Genomic DNA, 24123 nt, shown 5'->3' with positions numbered 1-24123 from the left:
TTGTTTTATCATTTATAGGATATGCTCTCTGCCCAAAGAAATCATGCTATTAGGATTAAAAAACTTCCCAAGGGCACGGTTTCATTCCATTCCCATTCAGATCATCGTTTTCTGGGCACTGTAGAGAAAGAAGCCACTTTTTCCAATCCTAAAACCACTAGCCCAAATAAAGGCAAAGAGAAGGTAAGTTTTACATAATCAGAATGGTTTGTATAGCTCTTTGTTCCTCTTCTGTTACAGGCACATAGTAATGGAGTATTATTTCTTTAGATGGGCGATCCCAGGGCTCTGTACCACTGATCTACATCTGTACCTTTTGGGATACTGGGGATTGAACTCAAGGGCACTTTACCACTGAGTGGCATTCTCGTTCCTTTTTGTTTGTGAGACAGGGTCTAAGATGCTGTTGCTAGCCCTGAATTTGAGATCCTTCTGCTCTCCCAAGTCAACTGGGATTGTAGGCATAACATCACCATGCCTAGCAAGATTTCTTAGCATCACCATTATTAACATTTTGGGCTGGATAATTTTTGCTGTGGGGAGTACAATCTCTTGTGACAGCAAGAAATTTCACTATAAATTTCCAGACATCCTTTGAGAGGCAAAGTCATCCCCAGTTGGGATCCACCCATCAAAAATACTAATACTTGCCTTTTAAGAGGTTTAAAACTCATATCATTTTCTATTTATGCATTTGGACTCAAATTATTGAAAAATCCATTGAGTAGTAAATAAAAAGAAAATGTAAGTTAGCTTCTGCTCACAACTAAATAACGAATTGAGTGGCGTTAGTCAAAATAATTCATACAGAATCCAAAATATTACTATTAACATTCCATAAGAGTGTTCTGGCAAAAATGAATTGTAACTGGCAAGATGTGGGGTGGTCACACGAAAGTATTGATATTTAAAGAGTAGAGATAGGAAAGAGAATTTCTCAAAAGAGGTGCAGATAATAAAATTTCAGGGTTTCTTAATCAGTGAGTAAGATGTTTGACAGGAAGATGTGGTTTGTGTTTTGTTTGGGATGAGGGAAGATAGGATAAATAAGGGTGAAAAAAAAGGACACAGCTAGATTGGGAGGGTGTTGGTTGCTACTTAAGAATAGCAATGTGCTGCATTTCAAGAAAAATCTTTGTTAGAAAGTAGTATCAGGTGTGTGCTTGGGGCAGATAATGGCATTAGTCAAACAAAGGTGCAGGTGGAGAAAGTCAAAAGAGGAAAAAAATTAGGTACAGGAAATTATAGCTAATATAATTTATTGATATACATAAGAGAAGGTACATGAAAAAGATACTGGACAAAACTTTTCTATGTTCATATATGAATACAACACCAGTGAAACTCCACATCATATACAACCACAGAAGGAGATCCTAATTAGGATAAGTGGTTGTTTTTTTGTGTGTATGTGGTTCTGGGGATTGAACCCAGGGCCTTGTGCATGCCAGGTTATATCCCCAGCCCCTAGAATAAGCTTTTTCATGTATGTATGTCAAAATACACTCTACTCTCATGTATATAAAAAAATGACATTTTTCAAAATTGGAAGAAGAAAAGATATGCCAAGGAATTTAAAAATACTACCAACGAGCCATTGTACTGGCTTTGTACAAGTTTATTTTCCCAAGACTTTTCCAATTTGCAAAGTGTGGAGAGAGTTAACTATATGGAGATGGTTTTGTCATAACAAATTTGAAGATAGAAAAAGCCTGGTATATTATAAATATATGGTAATTTAAAAATTGTTATAAAAATAAGCAGTTATAGGAAAAATATAAATGGTAGAAGGTAGATATTAATTGGTTTGAATATGTAATAGTTGGTAATGAGGTTATAAAACTTACGAAGGAGATGGTGATGTGAGCTTTGTTCCCATAGAAATGATGTTGAAACCATACAATGGTATAATTTATGTAATTGCTGATACAATGTAATTACTTCCTGTGTGATTCTATATGACATACCTGAAGTTTTTAAATTTTTATTGTAGAAATATTAGTATATCATAACTTAATCACCTACTTCATATCAAATGGTGTGAACTGTGCATTATATCAAATTAAATTCTCCTGCATTGATAAATGTACTGATTGACAATGTATCCAAAACACTGTGATATACTATTAGATAACAAAGGATACTTGAGCTTCGTTAGGAGGTAATAATGATTTCTCTTTAGAGGATACTAAAGCTTCTTGCTGTTTAGAATTTTCACTTGGTTAGAAATAACATGCCCGGTTTGTTTCCTGGTTGGCTGTGAGTGGTAGAGAATAAAAGCATGTTCAAGATTTTCAAAAATTTTCCCTCTTCAACAATACAAATTAGGTTCTTAAGACTGAAACACCCAATGGCAGCAGGTGGGTCCTATCTTAGATTTCGGCAAGACCACCTTTTTATTTACAGAAATAATCTGTTACTGTTAGAAAATATTAGAATTAGCCCAGTGACTTGGGAGACTGAGGCAGGAGGATCACAAGTTCAAGGCCAGCCTCAGGAACTTAACAAGACTCTGTCTCAAAATTAGAGAGAATGGGGATGTAGCTCAGTGGTAAACCACCCCTGGGTTAAATCCTCAATACCAAAAAAAGAAAGAAAACAGTACAATTAGAAGTTTCTATGGCTCTGCCAATTCTTTTAGCTCAAGGATCTCTTAACAACTGTAGTTGCTTATATTGTTGGTTGGTTGGTTGGTTGGTTTCCTGGACTGGGGATTAAACCCAGGGACCTTGTACTCCAGAGCTATATCAAGAGCTCTTTTTATTTTGGTTTAAGGTCTTGCTGAGTTGCTGAGGCTGGCCTTGAACTTGGAATTGGCTTACCTTAGCCTACCAAATAGCTAGGATTAAGGCTACCAAACAATACCTGCTTTGTATTTTTATTGTTTTTTTTCTTGGGGATATTTTCATTGTATTCTGACCCTGTTTCTTTTTAGGAGGCTGAGGATGGCATTATTGCTTACGATGATTGTGGGGTGAAACTGACCATTGCTTTTCAAGCCAAGGATGTGGAAGGATCTACTTCTCCTCAAATAGGAGATAAGGCAAGATAATCTTTATTTGAGAGAAGGGTTTAAGGTTGTCATCTTGATAATAGATCCTAAAGGATAGTTTCTTTAAATTTTTTTCTTTAAAATTTTGCCAAAATATTTTTTTGTGCTTAAAAAGTTAAATATGTGATTATCTTTTTTAAAATATTGTTTTAGTTGTTGATGGACTTTTTTTTTTTTTAATTTATTTTCAGTGCCTCACACGCACTGCCTAGGTAGGCACTCTACCACTTGACTACAACCCCAGCCCCATGATTATCTTCATATGTAAAAGCAACTCATTCAATTAATATACCCAGTCTAGAAAGCTCTTTGTTCAATCTTTTTGAGAATTCTCAAAAATTCTTTAAGCATTAGGGAAGGTACACATAAATCCATTTGAAATATTACCAAAATAAAATATCAAATATGTTACAATGTCATTTATCTTTTTCTCATACCTATCTCTGGGTTTTGGATAGCAGTCCCATAGAGAAAATAAGACTAAGAAATATATATCTGAAGATCAATAAAACTTAATCCTTGGTGAAAAATGATATGAGACATAGAAGTGTTTGTGAAAACTCATTTCATCCAAGTAATTACAAAGAATATCTGGAGTGGGGAGCATGATCTGGAGGATTTTTAGGTCTCATTTTCAGAGTTAAGAAACTTGACATTGAACAGTATTAATGATCATGCTCATTTTTCACAGGTTGAATTTAGTATTAGTGACAAACAGAGGCCTGGACAGCAGATTGCAACTTGTGTGCGACTTTTAGGTCGTAATTCCAACAAGAGGCTCTTGGGTTATGTGGCAACTCTGAAAGATAATTTTGGGTTTATTGAAACAGCCAATCATGATAAGGAAATCTTTTTCCATTACAGGTAATGAATGTCTTTTAGGAACTTATAGCTTATTTGTTATCTTGCTTTAGCCGTAAAATATTAAATATTGACTGCTGTTTTTATTGTTGGTTATATTTCTTGAATCTCAGATTCCATTTTGGCACAATATTTTTAAGATATATACTAACTTCTACATAGAGAACATATGACCAAAAGATAGGGACAAACCTGTGTCTTCTTGAACAGTGGAGAGCCTTTCTACTCCAGTGATAGAATATTTTGTTTTACATATTGGTAGCAGAGAGTTGTACATCTGACATACAGTATAGCATAATGTTTAAGAATGTGGGCTCTTAGAACCAGCACCAGAGAATTCATATATGGATCCAGGCTCTGTCACTTAACCATCTATGTAACTTTTATGAATGAATTAACTTCTTGGGATTTTATTATCTGGAAGGTGGGATTAATGGTACCCACTTCATAGTATTTAAAAGTATTCAACATAAGTAAGTATGCCATGAATGTTTTATAGAAGAAAGTCTACTTGCTATTGTTGATGTTTCTGGTAATGGCTTATTTAAATGTCATTTTCTTTTCCCTTTAGTGAGTTCTCTGGTGATGTTGATAGCCTGGAGCTGGGGGACATGGTCGAATACAGCTTGTCCAAAGGCAAAGGCAACAAAGTCAGTGCTGAAAAAGTAAACAAAACTCACTCAGGTAATGAATTGTGACATATACTGTTTTCAGCATGTGCTTTGGGTGGAAGATAAGGGAATAGGGTGGGAAAGAAAGACATGACCCAGTTAGTTGTTCTACCTCTGTCATTCTCACATGTGGTCCCCAGATCAGTAATATAATTTGGATCCTCATTCGAAATGCAAATTTTCTGACCTCACTTCAGGCCTGCTGTAATTCTGGGGATAGGCAATCTGTTTTTATTAAGTTTTTCAAGTGACTCTGGTATACACCAAAGCTCGAGAAGCAATGTTCTAGATATTTTAGTTAATTTGTATTAAGTCTCTTTTTAAAAACCTACAAGCCCAGAGAGGTAATCTTTTTAGAAGACTTATTTTTGAAGAAAAAGTCTAAATGTGAAATATAATGGGAAATTATGAAAATCACTTCTGTCTGGGATCTCTTTTAAAAGACCTGCAAACTAAGTTTTGACTTTCCATCTAATCTCCCCAAAATGGTAACTGAGACCATTAATTTCAGTGCCATAAATATGTTACGTATATAATGTTTAGACACTGGGGATACTAAAGGGGAAAACCAGACAAATCCCTGCCTTCATTGAGCTTATTTTTTGGTGGAAACCACAGACAGACAAGGAGTTAAACATTTGTATATAATAAGTTTAGAAAGATAATAAAACATATTTAAAGATAAATCAGAAAGTATATAAGTAGTATCCCATATTAGAGACCAGGAAAGCCCTCACTAAAAAGGTGATATTAGTCATCTGAAAAGGGGAGAAAGCCAAATTTTAAATGCCAGTACTTGTTAATTCCTTAAATTGAGTTTATTTAGCAAAGTCAGATTAGAAGTATTGAAGGTCAAGCATCTATTCTAGAAATAGAGCTTGGCTTTAGGTTTGCCATACTACTTAAAGAATAGCAGGCACACAGCCCACCTGCATTAACATTTAGGTTGGTTTCTGCCTTTTTTTTTTTTTTTTGGCCCCACTTTTGAGTGGAATTAAAATTTTGTCAAGTGAAACATGTACATGCATTTGTTTTTATTTTGTAGTGAATGGCATTACTGAAGAAGCTGATCCCACTATCTATTCTGGTAAAGTCATTCGCCCCCTCAGAGGTGTTGATCCAACACAGATTGAGTATCAAGGAATGATTGAGATCGTGGATGAGGGTAAGCATATTCCTATCAGATGGAATGAAATTTTCATACCTTCTGGTGAACACTTTTTTTTAATTTTTGATATGTGTGTGTGTTGGAGATTGAACCTAAGATGCTCTATCACTGAACTACATCCCCTTTTTATTATTTTTTAATTGTGAGACAGGGTCTTGATAAATTGCACAAGCTGACCTCGAACCTAGAATTTTCCTACATCAACCTCCTGGGTCCTGGTGGACGTTTTCAGGATTTTAAAATAGATGGGATTTGTCGTAGTTGTTTTTAATTTTCTTAAAATATGAACTCAGGAGAGGGAACTCTTCCTCATTCCCTCACCCCATGCTTGATTTTTATTTTATGCTCTTGGAAATGAGGTCATCCTGGATTTAAATTATGAACAAATGATTGCTAAGTTAGCACATGATCAATTTGTGATTAAATAACTGACTTATTTGAGACTGAGAACAAATTTTCACAGTAAAAAAAAAAAAGATTATTTAATGTTGAATGGTGATCAAACACTCTAGTCACTTGTTATTCACTTTTTATAAGTATTTTAATAGCTAGAGTTCCATGAAAATTCTGCTTTTTATCTTTAGGCCAAGATTCTCACCATTTTCTACCTTTACATTTTTTTCCTCTGTTTTCAAGAACTCCTTGAGTTCTGATAATCGCCTTTTGTCACCACCTGTTAAGACCAACTTTGTATGAGCTGCGTGCATTAAATAAATGCAACAGAAATAGGAAGAAACTGGATGACTAGGACAGCAGACATACATAGTGGTTAGAGTGGATGAATTGGTTTGATATTTTAACCAAAAATAAATCCTTTTATCATCTATAAGTCAGAACTAAAGTGGGGAAGAAAAGGTCTTTGGGAGAAAGAAATGACCCCTTGATAACCTGTTACTTTTTATCACATGAAGTCCTGAGGAATTTTTATTTTACATAAAACCTTCTTTCTCTTCCTTTCTCCCCCTCCCCTCACGAACACTTCCCACCCCAAACATGAGTTGACTTTATAGAAAGTCTTTTAAACTAATGCTATGATGACACAATACTCTAAAAAGACCATGGGAGTATGGGCTACTCTCTAATTTTAACTTGGGAAAAATTTTGAATTGCCCTTCTCCCCCTGCCCCTACATAAGAGATGCAAAAGAAATTAAAAGCTGCTTATCTCCCAGTCTATTTATTCTTCATCACTAACTGTGCAAGGATATTATGGGACATCTCTAAGCCTAGAATTTTCTAGGGCTAAACAGATCACATTTTCCCATTTACTTGTAAGGATAGCTCTTTTTTATTCAGGAACACAACTAAAACTCACACAATATAAGACTTTGGAGTTGGGCAACATTGAACACCATGTCCTAGTTATATAACCTTAAACAAATCACTTAAATCTTCCTTTATTCAGTTTCTTCATCTTTAAAATGAGGGTATTCAACTTCAAAATATTTTATAAAGATTAGGTGTGAATCAGTATGAATACTTGTGGGGCGAGCGATGTTACTCAGTGTAGGGTGCTTGCCTAGCATGTTTTAGGCTGAAGTGTTTTTTTGTTTTTAATTTTATTTATTTTCGTGTGGTGCCAAGGATCGAACCTAGTGCTTCACATGTGCAAGGCAAGCGCTTTGCCACTGAGTCTCACAGCCCCAGCCTTTTTTTTTTTTTTTTTTAATGTATTTTTTTAGTTGTACATGGACACAGTACCTTTATTTTATTTTTATGTGCTGAGGATCAAACCCAGTGCCTCATGCATGCGGGTGAGCGCGCTCTACCACTGAGCCATAGCCCCAGCCCCATTGAGTTCTTAGATTTGATCTTCAATACTGCAAAAAAGAAATGAGTGCTTAATAAAATGGTAATTAAATCTGTAATCACTGTTATGTATGACTTGATTTGCTAGAATTATCTTCACATTTTGGGTTCCTGCATGTTTTGGGGGGTTTTTTGGGTGTTGTTTTTTTGTTTTTGTTTTTTTTTAAGATTTCTTCTTTAGTTGTAGATGGACACAATATCTTTATTTTGTGTATTTCTTTATGGGGTGCTCAGGATCCAATCCAGTGCCTCACACATTCTAGGTGAGCGCTCTACCACTAAGCCACAACCCCAGCCCATATTTTTGTTTTTTAAATCTTTACTTCTGTGTGTTAACAGGATGATAAAAATGTTTCCATCCCAGCATCTCAGGAGGCTGAGGCAGGAGGATCTCAAGTTCCAAGCCAGCCTCATCAAAAGCGAGGTGCTAATAAGCAACTCAGTGAGAACCCTGTCTCTAAGTAAAATATAAAATAGGGCAGGGGATGTAGCTCAGTGGTTGAATGCCACCGAGTTCAGTCCTCAGCAAATACTCCCCCCACCCCCCTACCCCCGCCAAAAAGTGTTTTCAGTTCCAAAGCTTCCATTTTTTGCCTATTTTTCTCTTCTCCTTTATTAGTTCATTGGATTTTTCTGGGTGCTAAATTGATATGCACCCAAACTCATTGGTTCAATTATTATCTGTATCCTGCACTAACCTCTAGAAAATTTTTTACTGTTGTAGGGCAGAACTCAAGGAGGGGAAAAAAGATGGCATGTTTTTGTAGTTTTCTTGAAAAAAATAGCATTCGTTTGTTTACATATTTTCTTTGATTGCTATATCACTACAGCGGCACTGTTGGGTAGTTGTGATAGACAGGATGTCTCATAAGCTTAGGAGGTGGAATGTTAGAGAAGGGTTTTCTGTTCTGCATTGTTTGCCTATGTCTAACTGGTTTACTTTCTGATTGGGTATGGGGCAGCAATATTTTGTCTATTTGGTTTATATTGTACACTGGAAGAGAATAATGCTTAAATCCAGCTAATAAGATTTCATGTTTGTTATATTTTTAAGTTCATGAATGCATTTTAAAAGTGTTCATTAGCTAGTAAAGTACTAATAAGTGATCAAGTTCTCATTTGTTTTCGTTTAGTATTTAACATTTGGAGTTCCTTTTAAGCTTAAAGGTAAACTTTCTCATGACACATTTTCCAGCACCTATATTTAGAAGAATTGCAGAGTACTGTTGTAAAATATTAGCTTTTAGACTTTGTGCCTGTTTCTCTATAGGGGATATGAAAGGTGAGGTGTATCCATTTGGCATAGTCGGAATGGCCAATAAAGGGGATTGCCTGCAGAAAGGGGAGAGTGTCAAGTTCCAATTGTGTGTCCTGGGCCAAAATGCACAGACTATGGCCTATAACATCACGCCCCTGCGTAGGGCCACAGTAGAGTGTGTGAAAGATCAGGTAAGTACAGCATATCTGGATATGAATTTGAACCTCTGAACTAAAACCTTGACATTTATTTGATTTTATTTTCTTTTTACTAATTCGGGGTAGCTTATAAAAATAGGAAGGAAAATCAAAAGAAAGTGACTATATTAGTAAAGAGAAAATAAGAGTGATTATTCATAACTAATACTGTATATTGCGGAAAGTAAACTTGAAGAGTTCCAGAGTAAAGGAGCTATAAGAGTTTTTGAAAATTATTTCTTCTTAGTATTTTATATATAATAATAGGGTTCAATATCTATATTCATACGTGCACATAAAGTTAATCAAGTTCATCCCCCAGAATTATGAGATTTTTGTACAGTTAATGCTCTGAGCTTCTTTTGCAGACCACCCAAAGAAATTGTGTTTTAGAGTATTTATGAAATAAGCTTAGGGGAGTTGGGTGTGGTGATACACACCTATAATCCTGGCACCTTGTGAAGATGAGGCAGGAGGATCACAAGTTTGAGGCCAGCCTCAGTAATTTAGGGCCTTACTAGGCCCTAAGCAACTTAAACCTATCTCAAAAAATTAAAAGGGCTCTGAATGTGGCTCAGCAGTTAAGCACCTGTGGATTCAATCCCCAGTACCAAAAAATAAATAAGCTTAGGAGAAACAAAACTAGTCCTATTACTGAGATCTTTGGTTCATCCCTTAGAATTCTTAGAGGAAACATTTTTCAACATCAGTACAGTGAATATAACAGTTTTTGTGGCTAATATCCATAAACCTAACTGATTAAATCTAGAAGGAATCAAAATGAGTTATAGGTTTAAGTAAGGGACTCCCTAGTGATTTTACTAATTCAAAAAATTAGTTGATAATAATATATAAAGAAACAAGGCAACCTTTGTTTCAGACAAAGATTTATTTCAGAATGGCAGTGATTGTGAGTTTTTTTCCCTTCTTACCCGCCCCCCCCCCCAGTTTGGCTTCATTAACTACGAAGTAGGAGATAGCAAGAAGCTCTTTTTCCATGTGAAAGAAGTTCAAGATGGCATTGAGCTACAGGCAGGAGATGAAGTGGAGTTCTCAGTGATTCTTAATCAGCGCACTGGCAAGTGCAGTGCCTGTAATGTTTGGCGAGTCTGGTGAGTTTTTTTATTGTAGTTGGATTAGTAATCACCCAGGGTTCTCATAATTTCTGTTGTCTATCCTTTTATCACTTTTTTTTTTTTAACTTTGCCATTCTGGTTTTATTCCCTGCTCTTTTGCCATTTCTGGTTATGTATTCATGCTTTTTACCTGTAGTATTATCTTCTTTTCCTCTAGTTTTCATTGCTTGGACTTAACATTCATAAACCTGGGTCAGTTGAAACACTTAAGTATTATGCTATGCTAGCATTATATATGGCAGATGTTAAATATAAAAAGTTTATGTAGTCCTTGTTCTTAAAGAATTCTGCTTATTTGCTTATTTCTTCCATCAGGACATTTCCAGGATATATGGTGCTTGAAATTCTAATTTTCAAATCTTTCTCATCCTGATTCTCCTTTTTTTTTTTTTTTCTTTTAAATCTCAATGTTTTCACCATTGTAGGAACTGGGATTCTCTAAAACTTTTTGTTCATATCTCACTTTTCTAAGGTTTTCTACATCAACTAGTTTGTTTTATGCATCTATGGAACTAACAAGTGTAGGATTGACCATCACTGAAATGATTCTTCCAGATCATAAATAGTTGGAACTACTTGAATGGGGGGAGGGGATGCACACACACAAACTGGTCTGTCTTGTATTGCCAGCATTCTAGATGAGGCAACAGTCCCCATTAAAAGTGAGTCATTTAAGCAATTAAGTAGGAAACACACTCCCCTCCAAATACTTTCTTCCTACCAAGTGTTGATTGTTTTCACCTTACAGTGAGGGCCCCAAGGCGGTTGCAGCTCCTCGACCTGATCGGTTGGTCAATCGCTTGAAGAACATCACCCTGGATGATGCTAGTGCTCCTCGCCTAATGGTTCTTCGTCAGCCAAGGGGACCAGATAACTCAATGGTATGGTTCCACAAAAGGCTTGAGGGAGGACAACTGACAGACCAACATACTATTTGAAGTCTTATTTCAACATAAGTTAGAGAACTTAATGAAGCAAGAAGCTTCGGTATTGCTTATAACTAGTTTGGATTCTCTACATGTTGGTTTAGCCCCTAATCAAGAAGCACAGTTCTTGCTTTTCTTAATACTTTCTACATAGCTTGGATAATGGTCAAGAGCACTTAAAAATGGATTTTCCTCCTCTAATAAAGAACTGGTAATAGTTAAAGTGATTAAAAATAATACTTAAGTAGCACAAGTTGTGAATGTACTTATTTTGGTGCACCAAAGTTATTAATGGCAATTTTTATTTTTTCACAGGGATTTGGTGCAGAAAGAAAGATTCGTCAAGCCGGTGTCATTGACTAACCACATCCATAAAGCACATCATTAACCCACTATGATCAAGTTGGGGGGATTCTGGTGAAGGGTTCTGAATATCTCCCTCTTCATCCCTCCCAAAATCTGGAATACTTATTCTATTGAGCTATTACACCAGTTTTAACACCTTCCTCGTGTTATGTTTAAAAAAATAAATAAATTTAAGAAACCATTTTAAAATTATGCACAGTTGCAGCCTGGAAAACTTAAGGTGGCGCCTTATAGTATCAATTTTAGGAGCTTTATTTGGTGCATTTAACGCAACTGGTAATTGCAAAATCCACTTCGCCTGTGTAAGTGAAAAATACAGACTGTTATCTTGTTGGCCCTATGAAATTCTGCACTTGATATTTAGTATATACTCTACCTTCATTACTTCTGGCAAGATGTTCTGCCTTAGCACTCAGTTGCATTCTTTTCCTTTTCTTTCCTGTTCATTATGCTTTGATTCTGAGGACCATATGAGGGTAGGATATATTACCTTTTAAAAATTACAAAAATTTGTATAGGCAAACCATTTTCTTAAGTTGATGGCCAAATGTTAAAATGTTATTTTTCATATCATTTATAATCTTGTCACAATCCACTTAACAAAGTTTGGTTAGATTTCAGTGAAAATTATCTTCCAGAGTAGTTTTTTTTCCTGGGATGGGGGGCAAATAACTTTACTACAATTAGTATATATGGTGCAGAATTTCGTGCAAATGAAGTGTGCCAGCAGTGTGATAATTTGAACATATTTAAACAAACAAAAAAAAGGACGAATGCACAAACTTGCTGCTGCTTAGATCACTGCAGCTTCTAGGACCCAGTTTCTTTTACTGATTTAAAAACAAAACGAGAAAAAAAAAAATAAAAAAGTTGTGCCTGAAATGAATCTTGTTTTTTTTATAAGTAGCCGCCTGGTTCCTGTGTCCTGTGGAATACAGGCACTTGACCCTTGGTGTAGCTTCTGTTCAACTTTATATCACGGGAATGGATTGGTCTGATTTCTTGGCCCTCATCTTAAATTGGCCATATTCAGGGTCCCTGGCCAGTGGACTGAAGGCTTTGTCTAAGATGACAAGGGTCAGCTCAGGGGATGTGGGGGAGGGCGCTTTTAACTTCCCCGTTGTCGTTTGAGGTTTTGATCTCTGGGTAAAGAGGCCATTTATCTTTGTAAACACAAAACATTTTGCTTTCTCCAGTTTTCTGTTAATGGCGAAAGAATGGAAGCGAATAAAGTTTTGCTGATTTTTGAGACACTAGCACCTAGCGCTTTCATTATTGAAACGTCCTGCGTGGGAGGGGCGGGTCTGGGTGCGGCCTGCCGCGTGACTCCTGGGTCGCATGCCCACGTGGCTGGGGCGGGGCTTGGGCGCCCGAGGCGCATACTGATTACGTAGCGGGCGGGGCCGGAAGTGCCGCTCCCTGGTGGGGGCTGTTCATGGCGGTTCCGGGGTCTCCAGCATTTTTCCCGGTGGACGTCCTAAATCCGTCTGAAGCGGGGGCAGAGGAGCTTGAGGTAGGCCTCTGACGTTCAGGGCGTTGGGCTTTGGAGCACACAGGCTTCCCGTGCATGCCCGGTATGGAGCGGAATCAAGGAACCGGAGACAAAGGCCTTGGGCGGGGGTTCCTCCTTTGGGGCCTTACGTGGGGCGTTCTGTGGAAACGATGGGAAGGGGTCGCGGCCAGAGACCGCCCCAGGGCTGAGAAGAAGTACACAAGCAGTAGAAAGGGGGGGTTTCCTTTACCTTAAGCTAAGGGCGGAACCCAAGCACAGTGGAAAACTAGACTCGGGTGGGAGTAGCAAGAAGCCAGAAATCCGAAGCCCACACTAATCTGCAAGTATTTTTGTGTCCCTGAATCACTTTGTGAAGTTAAGTGGAGGGGAACATGTATGGAACTAATACACTTCAAACTCTTGTTTTAGTTAGTGTTGATTTTAGAAGCTTTGAAGTACTGTAGATTTAGCTTTCCACTTAATCTCAGTTGCCGGTTTCCCACAGGTTCTTGCTGGTGTGAAATGACCGAGTACAAACTGGTGGTGGTTGGAGCAGGTGGTGTTGGGAAAAGCGCACTGACAATTCAGCTAATCCAGAACCATTTTGTGGATGAATATGATCCCACCATAGAGGTGAGGTCTACCAAGTGACCCTAGCTCTAATAATCAGTTTTCCCCTTACCCATTTCCTTTATCCTTTGTAAGTAAATCAGAACAAAAAGTAATTTTAGATACTGCATTCAGTGATGCAATAAAGTAAAACTTTGTTGAGTTTATTAGCTGCTGAAGGTTTTCTTTAAAAATTTAGTTTACATCAGTTCTCAGTGTTGAATTTATTCAGTTTCTTTGTATATGGCAGCTGTTAAATAGAAACGCATGGAGCCAAGCATGATAGCCCGCCCCAGCCACTTGGGAGGCTGAGACAGGAGTATCACAGGCTCTCAGCCAGGGCGGGCTACATAGCAAGACCTGTCTCACAGTGTGTGTGATAGGAGTGAGGGGGTCCCGGGGATTAAATAGAAATGCTTACCACAGGTAAATAGATTGATTTTGTAGAAGAAACAGGATGGAGATAAAGAATTCACAGATCTGGATATTTTTCAATTCTCATTTCTTTGCTAGGAGAGGCTACTGAAATTTGAATTGGAGTAGAAACAACTTGAGATTTTGAGACACTGTGCCTAGGATTGCAGTCCCCGTTTAAAGGTTATTTAGTTTTGTGATATTGAGGAAATCTCTTAACCTAATTTTCTGCATGTATTAAAATGCCATGAACTTTGTCCTGCCTACCACACAAGAATATTGTGAAATATCAAATAAATGTTTAAATTATTTGTGAATGGTAAAGCATCGCTTATTAATATGTACTTTAGGGTTCTTTTGTTATCTTGGGAGTTCATGTTACAGATTGGCTTCAATAAGTGACATTTAAGACTCTTTAAATGAAAAATTTTGTAGTTCTGCAACTTAAAAATGTCTAAATGATCCTGCCGTGGTCTCATCTGCCAGCTGGCTACTGAATGTTTAATGCAAACTAATTCTGATATATTCACTGTTAAAAATTGATTGAAATGTTTTCCAGAGTTTTATTTATTGAGGGGTAATTTTCTTAAATAAAATATATAAATCTCGTGTGTGCAGCTCAGGTTATATTTGTATACACCCATGTAACCACCACTCAAACTTAACAATATAGAATGTTCCCAGTACCATAGAATAGTTCTTCCAAGTGTGACATTATTGAAGCACAAAATATTGCCATAAAGCCAAATTGGAAGTTTTTCACATTTTGCTTTTTCAGTAATAAGGACTGAACCCAGAGCCTGGTGCATGCTAGGCAAGTGCTCTACCACTGAGCTATACTCCAGCCCTTCATTTTGAGACAGGGTCTCACTAAGTTGCTGAGGCTGACCTTAAATTTGCAGTCCTCCTGTCTCAACCTCCCTAGTAGCTGGGATCATAGGTGTGCACTACCACACCCCACTAGAAGTATTTTTTTATATGATTATATGTATATATGTCTTTCTTCCTGAGAAATTAATTGTACCTTGTTTGGAAGCTAGGAATTTGATTCAGGAATATTTCCCAAAGGTACAGTCTGTTATGATGAGAAAAACATTTGTGGTATTGTAATCTCCCTGCAACAAAAGGTATTTGTATATTTAGTCATAACACAAATGATTCATTATCCAGGGCTAGGTTAGTTATGTTTAAAATCTTAAAAGCAAAATAAACAGCTCAAGTAAAACCATCTAGTTCATAGTTTAGTAAAATACAGTATGAATGAACTTAATCTCTGTAGTTTTCCTAACTGCAATAGAGCTGTCATTTGAACTTATTTATATATTATATCTATGTACATATACTTATATATTACATCTGTGTACATATATAGATGTATTATATATTTCATCATACATATATATAGTTATAAGTAAATATATGTAATAAAATATAAATATAAACTATATATGTATATATATACACAGATATATAGATATATAGATATATATACACTTTTTTCTCTATCTTTTCTAGAAACAGACTGGCCTCGTTTTCTGTTTAAGATTTGGAGCTTTTTCCTAAGGTGACATTAATACATTTGTGATTATATATTAACAGTTTGAGGGACAATTCAGATAAACAGAAATGGTTTTGAATAGTTGGCTTATTTATCCTTGACAGTAACATTGCATGCCCTGTGGTTTTCAATAAAAATTGAATTTCCCTCTCTCCCTGCCTCCCAACCCTCCATACTCCCAGGATTCTTACCGAAAACAGGTGGTAATAGATGGTGAAACCTGTCTATTGGACATACTGGATACAGCTGGACAAGAGGAGTACAGTGCCATGAGAGACCAATACATGAGGACAGGCGAAGGCTTCCTCTGTGTATTTGCCATCAATAATAGCAAATCATTTGCAGATATTAACCTCTACAGGTACTAGGAACATTATTTTTTCTGAAAGGATGATCTTAAGTGTGTTCTTCTGAAGTTTTGTGGGAGAATGAGGATACCTTACTTAGGGAAGATACAGCTTTTTAATTATGGGAAGAGTTGGTTTTAGGTCGTTTGACATTAAGATTCTGAGGTTTTTACTGAAATACTGGAATTCTGTATAGTATACTGTTACTGTAGTGTTTGGTAATATATAAATGAGACTTGCTACTGTTTGACAATACATAAATGAGACAGTTCAAGTAGAGATCATAAAGGAATTTCAGAGAAGTGTCTTTTTGGAAGAAATAGACAAAATGATAGGAAGAAACAAATAGGGTATAGATCAAAAATGGAAGAAAGTCAAAGGAGCATAAAGATGGACTTTCTCTCTAGAACCATAAAATTTCAAAGCTAAATTGGATTATAAAAATTTCTAGTGCAGCGTTCTTATTTTACAAAATTAAAGAATTCAGAAAGTGGTTTATTGGGTTTTTGGAGTTGCACTGTTAGTAGACCCAGGCCCAAAAATCCAGGGCTCCTTTTTCATAGCTCAATATTTAGGCAGAAAATATAGTGGTTAAGAATATGGACTCTGAATAGGTTGAAATTGAGCTTCATCATTTATTAAGTGTGTGACTTTGGGGCATACTACTGAATCTTGTGTCCTGTTTTCTTATCTATAATGAGATAATGGTATCTACCTGTTAAAGTTGTGAAGATTAAACAAATTAAAAAGTATGTAAATCACTGGGCACCGTGAGTATGTAAATCACTGGGCACCGTGGCTGGTGAATGCCTGTAATCCAAGCGGCTTGGGAGGCTGAGGCAGGGGATCGCAAGTTCAAAGCCAGTCTCAGCAAAAGCAAGGTGCTAAGTGACTCAGTGAGACCCTGTCTCTAAATAAAATACAAAATAGGGCCGGGGATGTGGCTCAGTGTTAAAGTGCCCCTGAGTTCAATCCCCAGTACCCACCACCCCCCACAAAAAAAGTATGTAAATCACTTAGAAGAGTACTTGGCCCATGGTAAATACTTTGTAAGTGGTCTGCTTTGAGTCCTGGCTTTTTTTCCCCAATTTGTGAAGATATTTGCTCTCAGAAGCAAACTGATCCACAACTGAATTCAATGTTTTGTTTTGGTTTTTTCCTAGACCTTCTTTACTTCCCATTTTCCTTTTCTCTGGAAGTACTCTTAGTATCCTCAGCTCTCTGTATCTGAATGTTCCACATCCTCAGATTCAACCAACCTTGGAAAAAATAGCTTCTGTACAGAACATCTATAGACTTGTTGTCATATTATCATTCCTAAACAATATAAACAAATATTTTCAATAGCATTTATATTGTATTTTTATCAGTAGTTTAGAGATGACTTAAGTATAGATGAAAGATGTACATAGATTATATGCAAATACTATACCATTTTATATAAGAGATGATCATGAGATTTTTGGCATAAATTGTGGGTGTATCCTGGAACTAGTTTCCCATGAATATCAAGGGATGACTGCACTTAAAAAGTGCCCAACTTTTGGCAAGCATCTAATAAATATTCATTGAATTTCTAGAAGTCATTTTCTTTTTCCTTAGAATTTTCTTCTACCTTACATTTTTCTATCTGTGCCCTGCCCTAGTCAAAAGAGTATTTAAAGCATCTTATAAAAATGCCTGTATAGCAAGATAAACTAATGAAACGGGCTTAAGGAGGCAAAGCGAAAATAAAGAGGAGTTAGGGATGAGCTTATTTTGTAACTGTATTTGAAGCCAGTGACCTTGAAGAGTTAGACTACAAATTTGTCAGCTGTTGTGAAAAGAGAAGCTAAAAGATGCAGGATCTGCTGAAAACAAATCAGTTGCTCAGAAGAAGCAAAATTATACTGACACCAGAAAAAATTATTGCTCTGATCTTGAAAGAGTGTGGTTTAATGTAAAGAAGAGTAGTAACCTGACACAGTGACATGTTCCAGGTACTTTAGGTTGTCCTGTAATATCTCTTAACATAAGCTACTACCATCACACCTATAAATAGTTCTCCAGACAGCCAGTGGAATGCAGTTTAGATACAAGATTTTGTAATTCAAGCTAGAATTTAGAGCAGTGGTGCAGTATGGTAGCCACAGCAAAATGTGGCAGTTTATATTCAAGTTAAAATGAAGTAAAATTTGAAAATTAGCTTCTTGGTTGCATTAGAAAATGAGATAAAGTGCTCAATAGCTACATATGACTGGTGACTACCATGTTTAACAATATAAATAGACCATTTCCAACAGCACAAAAAAGTTTTATTGGGCAGTGTTGGTGGAGAGAATCTGGAGCAATAACTTCCAAACTGTGGTAGGTCTTAGCATTGTCACTGAAGAGAGTGCTTGCTATCTTTGGGAGTTCCAGATTTCTTCAGTCCCCCAACCCCTTTATTAGGATCAGTCTGGTGTTTTCTCATTCATATCTTAGATTTGAAACTATAAATTTGTTTGAGAAAACGATTTGGGTGCCTCCTGTCTTCAAAGTGGATTATCTATTCATTAAATCTTGTCATTCCCCAGGGAATGTAAAAAATTTAGTAGCTTTATTTTTTTATACTTCAAACCTTAATCTAGAGTATGATTTCTAGTGACAGTTAATCCAGAGTCAATGTCTTTGGAGAATCCATGAGCTGAACTAGGATGTACATCAGGATACACATAGAACAGCCATCCATTTCTATTAGAATATGAACTAGATTTACAACTTCCCTATGGCTACCGCACCAAGTCTAAACCAATCTCCTTGATATACAAGGTCTTGTATAAGTGGTCAAAAAAATGTGAAATTCAATACTAGAAGCTAATAGAACTTGCCAATTTCTCTTTTGCCTTACCATTCTATTCCTTCTTGAAAGTTTGTTTTCCTTACGTTGTTATGACATATTCCCTGTTTTAGGGAGCAGATTAAGCGCGTAAAAGACTCAGACGATGTACCTATGGTGCTGGTAGGAAACAAGTGTGATTTGCCAACAAGAACAGTTGACACAAAACAAGCCCATGAATTGGCCAAGAGTTATGGAATTCCGTTCATTGAAACCTCAGCCAAGACCAGACAGGTATGATAGGGCTTTGAGCATCTTTGCAAGAATTTGTTAAGATGTGATTCACATTCCTTGTTTTAGATTTCTAATTATATCCTTTTGTTGTTGTTAATTTTCAGTTTAAACCCAAAATGAATTTACCTAATGTTCTAGTATGGCATTTTTATTCCTGCATTAACAGGCACACATATTTCTAATGAAGACCCTTGATTTAAAATATTTATGAACATTAGCCCTTTTCCCATCAGCACCAATCACTGTTAGGGCTTAAGCCCTCCTGAATGGAATCATTAGATCTGGTAGTTTTCTGTGTGTCTCAGTGTTACCCTTTTTCCTTTGCTGGAATCTGTTTTTACAAAATATGCTATTTGTATATCAGCCTGTGAATGTACTAAACTTGATGTCCCTATTTTATCACCTGTAAATTGGTAATTGGAATTTTTTTTTAATGTTTTTTAGTTGTAGGTTGGACACAGTATCTTTTTATTTATCTATTTTTATGTGGTGCTGAGAATCTCACATGTGCTAGGCGAGTGCTATACTGCTGAGTCACAACCTCAGCCCAGTAATTGGAATTTACATCCCTCTTAAAGAAGTATAAATGAGAAAACTTATAACTTTCATTGTGTTAGTTGAGCTGTCCTTAGATTTTCTTTCTTCTTTCTTTCCATAGGGTGTTGAAGATGCTTTTTACACACTGGTAAGAGAAATACGCCAGTACCGAATGAAAAAACTCAACAGCAGTGATGATGGAACTCAAGGTTGTATGGGGTTGCCGTGTGTGGTGATGTAACAAGGTGAGTGTGTGATCTGATTTGACATATAACTTTGACATAATTGTAAATGTTATTTTTTAGCATTAGGCAGTTTGGAGGAGTGTTAGTGTTACTGATTCTATTGTTTGGTATTCTTTTGTTTTTGTTACTAAGAATTTAACCCAATGGTGCTTTTACCACTGAGCTACATCCCCAGCCCTTTATTTTATTTTATTTTTTTATCTTCTGATAGCATCTCACTAAGTTGTTTAGGGCCTCACTCACTAAGTTGCTGAGGCTGGCTTTGAACTTAAAATCCTCCTGCCTCAGCCTCCCAAGTCACTGGATTTACAGGCATGCGCCACAGTGCCTGGCTGACTCTGTTGTTATTTAACTGAGAATTTCTGTGTAATTATAACCATCAAATATTTTCCTGATGGTACCCCTCCTGAGAGGACTGAAGTTTAACCTGTTTTTAAAACATGTAATTATTATACAGATAGCTTTCTATTTTTGATAATATTAGAAATTAGAAGAAACATATACCATCTTCTTAAGCCAGGAGTTTGAAGAATCACTGTATAGAAACTCAGTGAAAATGACATGGTGTGTGTTCTTTTTTTTAATAGTTATTTACAAAGTTCTGTCATCAAAAAAAGAGCCACTTTCAAGGTAGGACAAGTTTGGAAATGTATTTTCATTCACAATGAGTTCCTAAACTTGTTTTTCTCGTACTGTGTGTGCCACTTACCCACATTCCATTTTTATTTCAGCTGCACTGATACCCTGGTCCTGACTTCCCTGGAGGAGAAGTATCCTTGTTGCTCTCTTCATCTCAGAGAAGCTCCTGCTACTTCCCCAACTCTCAGTAGATGAACACAACAGTCTCTGCTTGAGAATTTCTCAGAATAACTACCTCCTCACTTGGTTGTCTGACCAGAGAAATGCATCTCTTTTTATTCCCCTAATAGTTTTCCACCCTGGGTTCTCCCCTTAGAAACAAACACACCTCCACCACCCATGTTTTTCATCGAAAGCCAATTCATGCTCTGAAACAGAGAACCAAACTAGACATGAAATTCTGTTGAAAACAGTTCCTTGAGCACTAAAGTAGCAACTGCTGGTGATTTTTTTTTTTTTCTTGTTTCTTTTTACTTTGAACTTGGACCTATTTTAGCTTTTGGAGAAATGTCATGAATTAATGTTTTGCCAAGAATATAATTAATGTTGCAGATTGGTTTATTTGTAATGTTATCAACTATAGTCTATAAACTGGCATCTGCACTGTATTCATAAATACTAAAGCGAATGCTAACTTTTGAGTCGATCCTAGTCTTCTCAACTTTCATGAAATTAAATCCACCTTTCACAACAAAGTGCCTTTTTCCTAGAAGTGATTTGTAGACTTTCTTTATAATACTTCACTGGAATAGATGTGTCAAAAACCATTATACCTGAAAATGAATATCTATGACCCATCTACCTTTAAGGAAAAAATATACAATAGCAGATGCCATTGTTTATGTATGTGAAGATCGTTTTCCAGAAGCCTATTTTGGAGCTTTCCCTGGGGAAAAATGAAACTGGAAGCAATTATGGATAATTTTACTTAATTTTTATCTTGTCTCCACTTTTTTGGTAGGTTACTACCTATAAATGTATGTAATTTGTTTCTTTTAGCTTATTGATAATATCATGTTCAATGAACTTCCATTTATATTCATATTTGGGTCATACCAGAAAGCTCTACATTTGCAGTTATTCATATATTATAACAATTTGGTGTGATGTTATTTTATAGCTATAATCAGTGACTTTCAAACCTCAAATATAGTATGTTAACAGATTACATTTTCACTGCATATCATAGTCTCTTAGTGATGTATGTAACTGCCCTCAATCCCCTTCTCACTCTACTCTCTGCCCCTCACCCCACAGCAATAGGGGCTTGATTAATTATTTCAGTTGAGTAAAGCATGGTGCTAATGGACTGGGGTCACAGTTTCTAAACTTGAACAAGCCAGGTAGCATCACGCAGAGAAAAATTCCACATTTGCTCCCTGCACCAGTAACTCCAGCCAGTAGTTCTGTTGAATGCCTGTGTTAACCCTGCAAGGAAAGAAGAGGTTAATAAGCATGAATCCTCTACCATGACTAGAAAAGTTTGGTATTCTAAGGAGATTCAGCTTAGAAGTTTTTATATTTCAACCTCCCCCCTCTTCAACTTGGAAACTAAGCCAATATTTTTTTCTCATTTTTTGAGAATGAGGGTGCCTCAAAAAATTGTTTTTAATTTATAATATTCTCTGGGGGGTTTTAAATAGATGGTGATAAATTAGTCTGCATAGTAGACAAAAAAAAAGCTGATGAATTTGTTCAAAACATAAAATAGCCTTTGGGTTGAGATTGCTGAGGAAAGAATAGAAATATAATTAATTATTAGGAGTATACGGAGGAATGATATTTCCATTTATAGGTAATGCCTTGGGTAATTTTCCTTTCTTTTTTGGTGGCATGGGGATCAAACCCAGGGCCTCACATATGCTAACCATGAGCTACATAGCCAGCCCCAGGAATTCTAAGGAAAAGTAGATTTGCATAACTTTTGATAAAGGCCTAATTCCAGAATGAACATTTAATGTTCTAATGTCTGAACATTTACTGAGGTTTTTGTTTTCTAATATGAATTTTCATTTATTAAGCAAACTCCACATTATCCGGAAATGAGTTCAAGAACAGTAGAAGAAATATATACTATGCCCAGATTATAATAAATTCAAGAGTTGTGCTCCTTAGTGTTAATGCTAGGAGCATTCACAGTAGGGTTGTCACCTACAAATGAAACTCTGCTGCTTTGTGTCTGCCCCTTTTGCTCTGTCATTTTCCTGAGGCTAGATTGAGACTTACCACCTCACTTGAACTCTTATGTGTGTGTATATGTGATAGCAATGTGAACCTAAAGAGTTTTTTAAATTTAATGTCAAATTAGGGAGAAAAATAGTTAACTCCTTTTGGGCTGTAGTGGCCTTAGCCCTTGTATGTATGTATCTATAGTTTTCTTAGATATGTTGTAAGCACAGAAGTACAGAAATGGGGCCAAAATTCAGACTTGAAAATGTTCTTTAATAGCTTCTTAAGAAGTTGCACTTCGGTGTGAATTTTGGCGCGACAGAATGATATGCTTAAGAGTTAAAAGCTGAAAAGTTCAGTTAGTGTAGTATAAAACAGTTTTTAGAATACGTAATTGCTGAAAATAATTGTTTTACCTCAAATTCTCAAGGTCACTTTCCCCAATTTAAGTGCCTGGCCAGCTGTCATAAATTACATATTCCATTATGGTTTTGTTTTGTTTTTAAAGATTGCACATTGGAGAGTGTGAAAATAAGATGTTCTGCCTAAAGCTACCATACCTAATCTGTAAATGAATCTGTTAAATGCTGTATCTGCTCCAGGAGCTTACTATAGAATGTTAACTTGGTAATACAGTACACTTAGTTATTCTTTAGGAATGTAATAGATAAAATTAATCTCTCTCTCTTTTTTTTTTTTTTTGGTGAGCCCCCTGTTTAGTCTTTCATCATCCTTTAAACTGCTGTGAATTTTTTCATGACTTGAAAGCAAGGATAAAGGAAAACTTTTGATTTTGAGTTTTTCCCAATCTAGAATTTCGTGATCATAGTCATATTTTGCTTTATATTTGCAGTCATGCACTCTTAAGCTGGCAGCTACAACCAAGAACCCCAAACTGGTGCATTCTACTTCTTATAATTTATCTCTGCTAATAAATTATAAGAAGCAAGGATAACTAATTAGGGAAAATATTTTTATTTGGGTAGTTTCTGTAAAGAAGGGACTAAAATTTCTTATATTTTTTTTTTCATCTTTGCTGTTTCTTTAAGCAGTCTAATGTGCCATGAAATTATTTTAAGGTTCTTTTTTCTATAAGAATTATTTTTAAAGTGTTCTCATCAGATTAGTTGTAGATATATGTCAAAATATTACTGATTTTTAAGTCTGAGTATTGACCTGACAAGCAAGTATTTGAACTCCATTCTGGAGTGTAGGGTGGGTACCAATTAAATTTGTGTGACATTTTATTTCTGTGCCATCAAATATAGGTAACAATATCAGTTGTGCAATTCTGCTGTTTAAATGGGAACTGTTGGCCTCTTTGGCCCTAAATAAAAGGGCTACTTTAAGTTGATTATTTTATTGTAAATTAATCCATCCTAATTTTTTAAAATTTGGTTGAATATTTTTCTTGTTAAATAATGTTTAAAAAATAAAAACTGGAAGTTCTTTGCTTTGTCATTATTTCTTTTTTCCTACTGACGTGTCTTTATAGAAAGCTAATATTAATTTTAGACTTTTGGATGTGACATTTGGACAGTATTAGAAGAGTTGAATTCTTCATTTTATTTCACTTTCT

At 36.1% G+C, this 24123-nt stretch overlaps 2 protein-coding genes across 2 annotated transcripts in view; both read left to right on the top strand.

The window, feature by feature from the left end:
• Csde1 (cold shock domain containing E1) overlaps positions 1-12699 on the top strand; it is a 40313-nt gene extending 27614 nt beyond the window's left edge. Inside the window, exons 12-20 of the mRNA XM_078027063.1 lie at positions 19-183; positions 2936-3043; positions 3744-3916; positions 4485-4597; positions 5630-5749; positions 8831-9009; positions 9964-10127; positions 10900-11032; positions 11393-12699. Of these exons, the coding sequence (XP_077883189.1) occupies positions 19-183; positions 2936-3043; positions 3744-3916; positions 4485-4597; positions 5630-5749; positions 8831-9009; positions 9964-10127; positions 10900-11032; positions 11393-11440 (1203 nt within the window). The 3' untranslated portion in view covers positions 11441-12699. The remainder of the gene's footprint in view (positions 1-18; positions 184-2935; positions 3044-3743; positions 3917-4484; positions 4598-5629; positions 5750-8830; positions 9010-9963; positions 10128-10899; positions 11033-11392) is intronic.
• Positions 12700-12806: 107 nt separating this feature from the next.
• Nras (NRAS proto-oncogene, GTPase) lies at positions 12807-23993 on the top strand. The gene is made up of 7 exons (XM_005334905.4): positions 12807-12956; positions 13441-13568; positions 15699-15877; positions 18795-18954; positions 19613-19736; positions 20324-20366; positions 20468-23993. The coding sequence occupies exons 2-5, from the start codon at positions 13458-13460 to the stop codon at positions 19730-19732; spliced, it is 570 nt and encodes a 189-aa protein (XP_005334962.1). The 5' UTR covers positions 12807-12956; positions 13441-13457; the 3' UTR covers positions 19733-19736; positions 20324-20366; positions 20468-23993.
• Positions 23994-24123: the final 130 nt, after the last annotated feature.

This window comes from Ictidomys tridecemlineatus, chromosome 11 (assembly GCF_052094955.1).
Source record: "Ictidomys tridecemlineatus isolate mIctTri1 chromosome 11, mIctTri1.hap1, whole genome shotgun sequence".
NCBI classification, from domain to species: domain Eukaryota; kingdom Metazoa; phylum Chordata; class Mammalia; order Rodentia; family Sciuridae; genus Ictidomys; species Ictidomys tridecemlineatus.
The sequence above is the reverse complement of the archived record's forward strand: the minus strand, read 5'-3'. Positions and strand labels throughout refer to the sequence as shown.

Bases quoted from the DNA above. Each gene is read 5' to 3' on its own strand.
- Nras (XM_005334905.4), top strand. From the start codon at position 13,458: ATGACCGAGTACAAACTGGTGGTGGTTGGAGCAGGTGGTGTTGGGAAA. The intron at 15,878-18,794 runs GTACTAGGAACA...TCCCTGTTTTAG, and splicing joins GCAGATATTAACCTCTACAG to GGAGCAGATTAAGCGCGTAA. The intron at 18,955-19,612 runs GTATGATAGGGC...TTCTTTCCATAG, and splicing joins CCTCAGCCAAGACCAGACAG to GGTGTTGAAGATGCTTTTTA.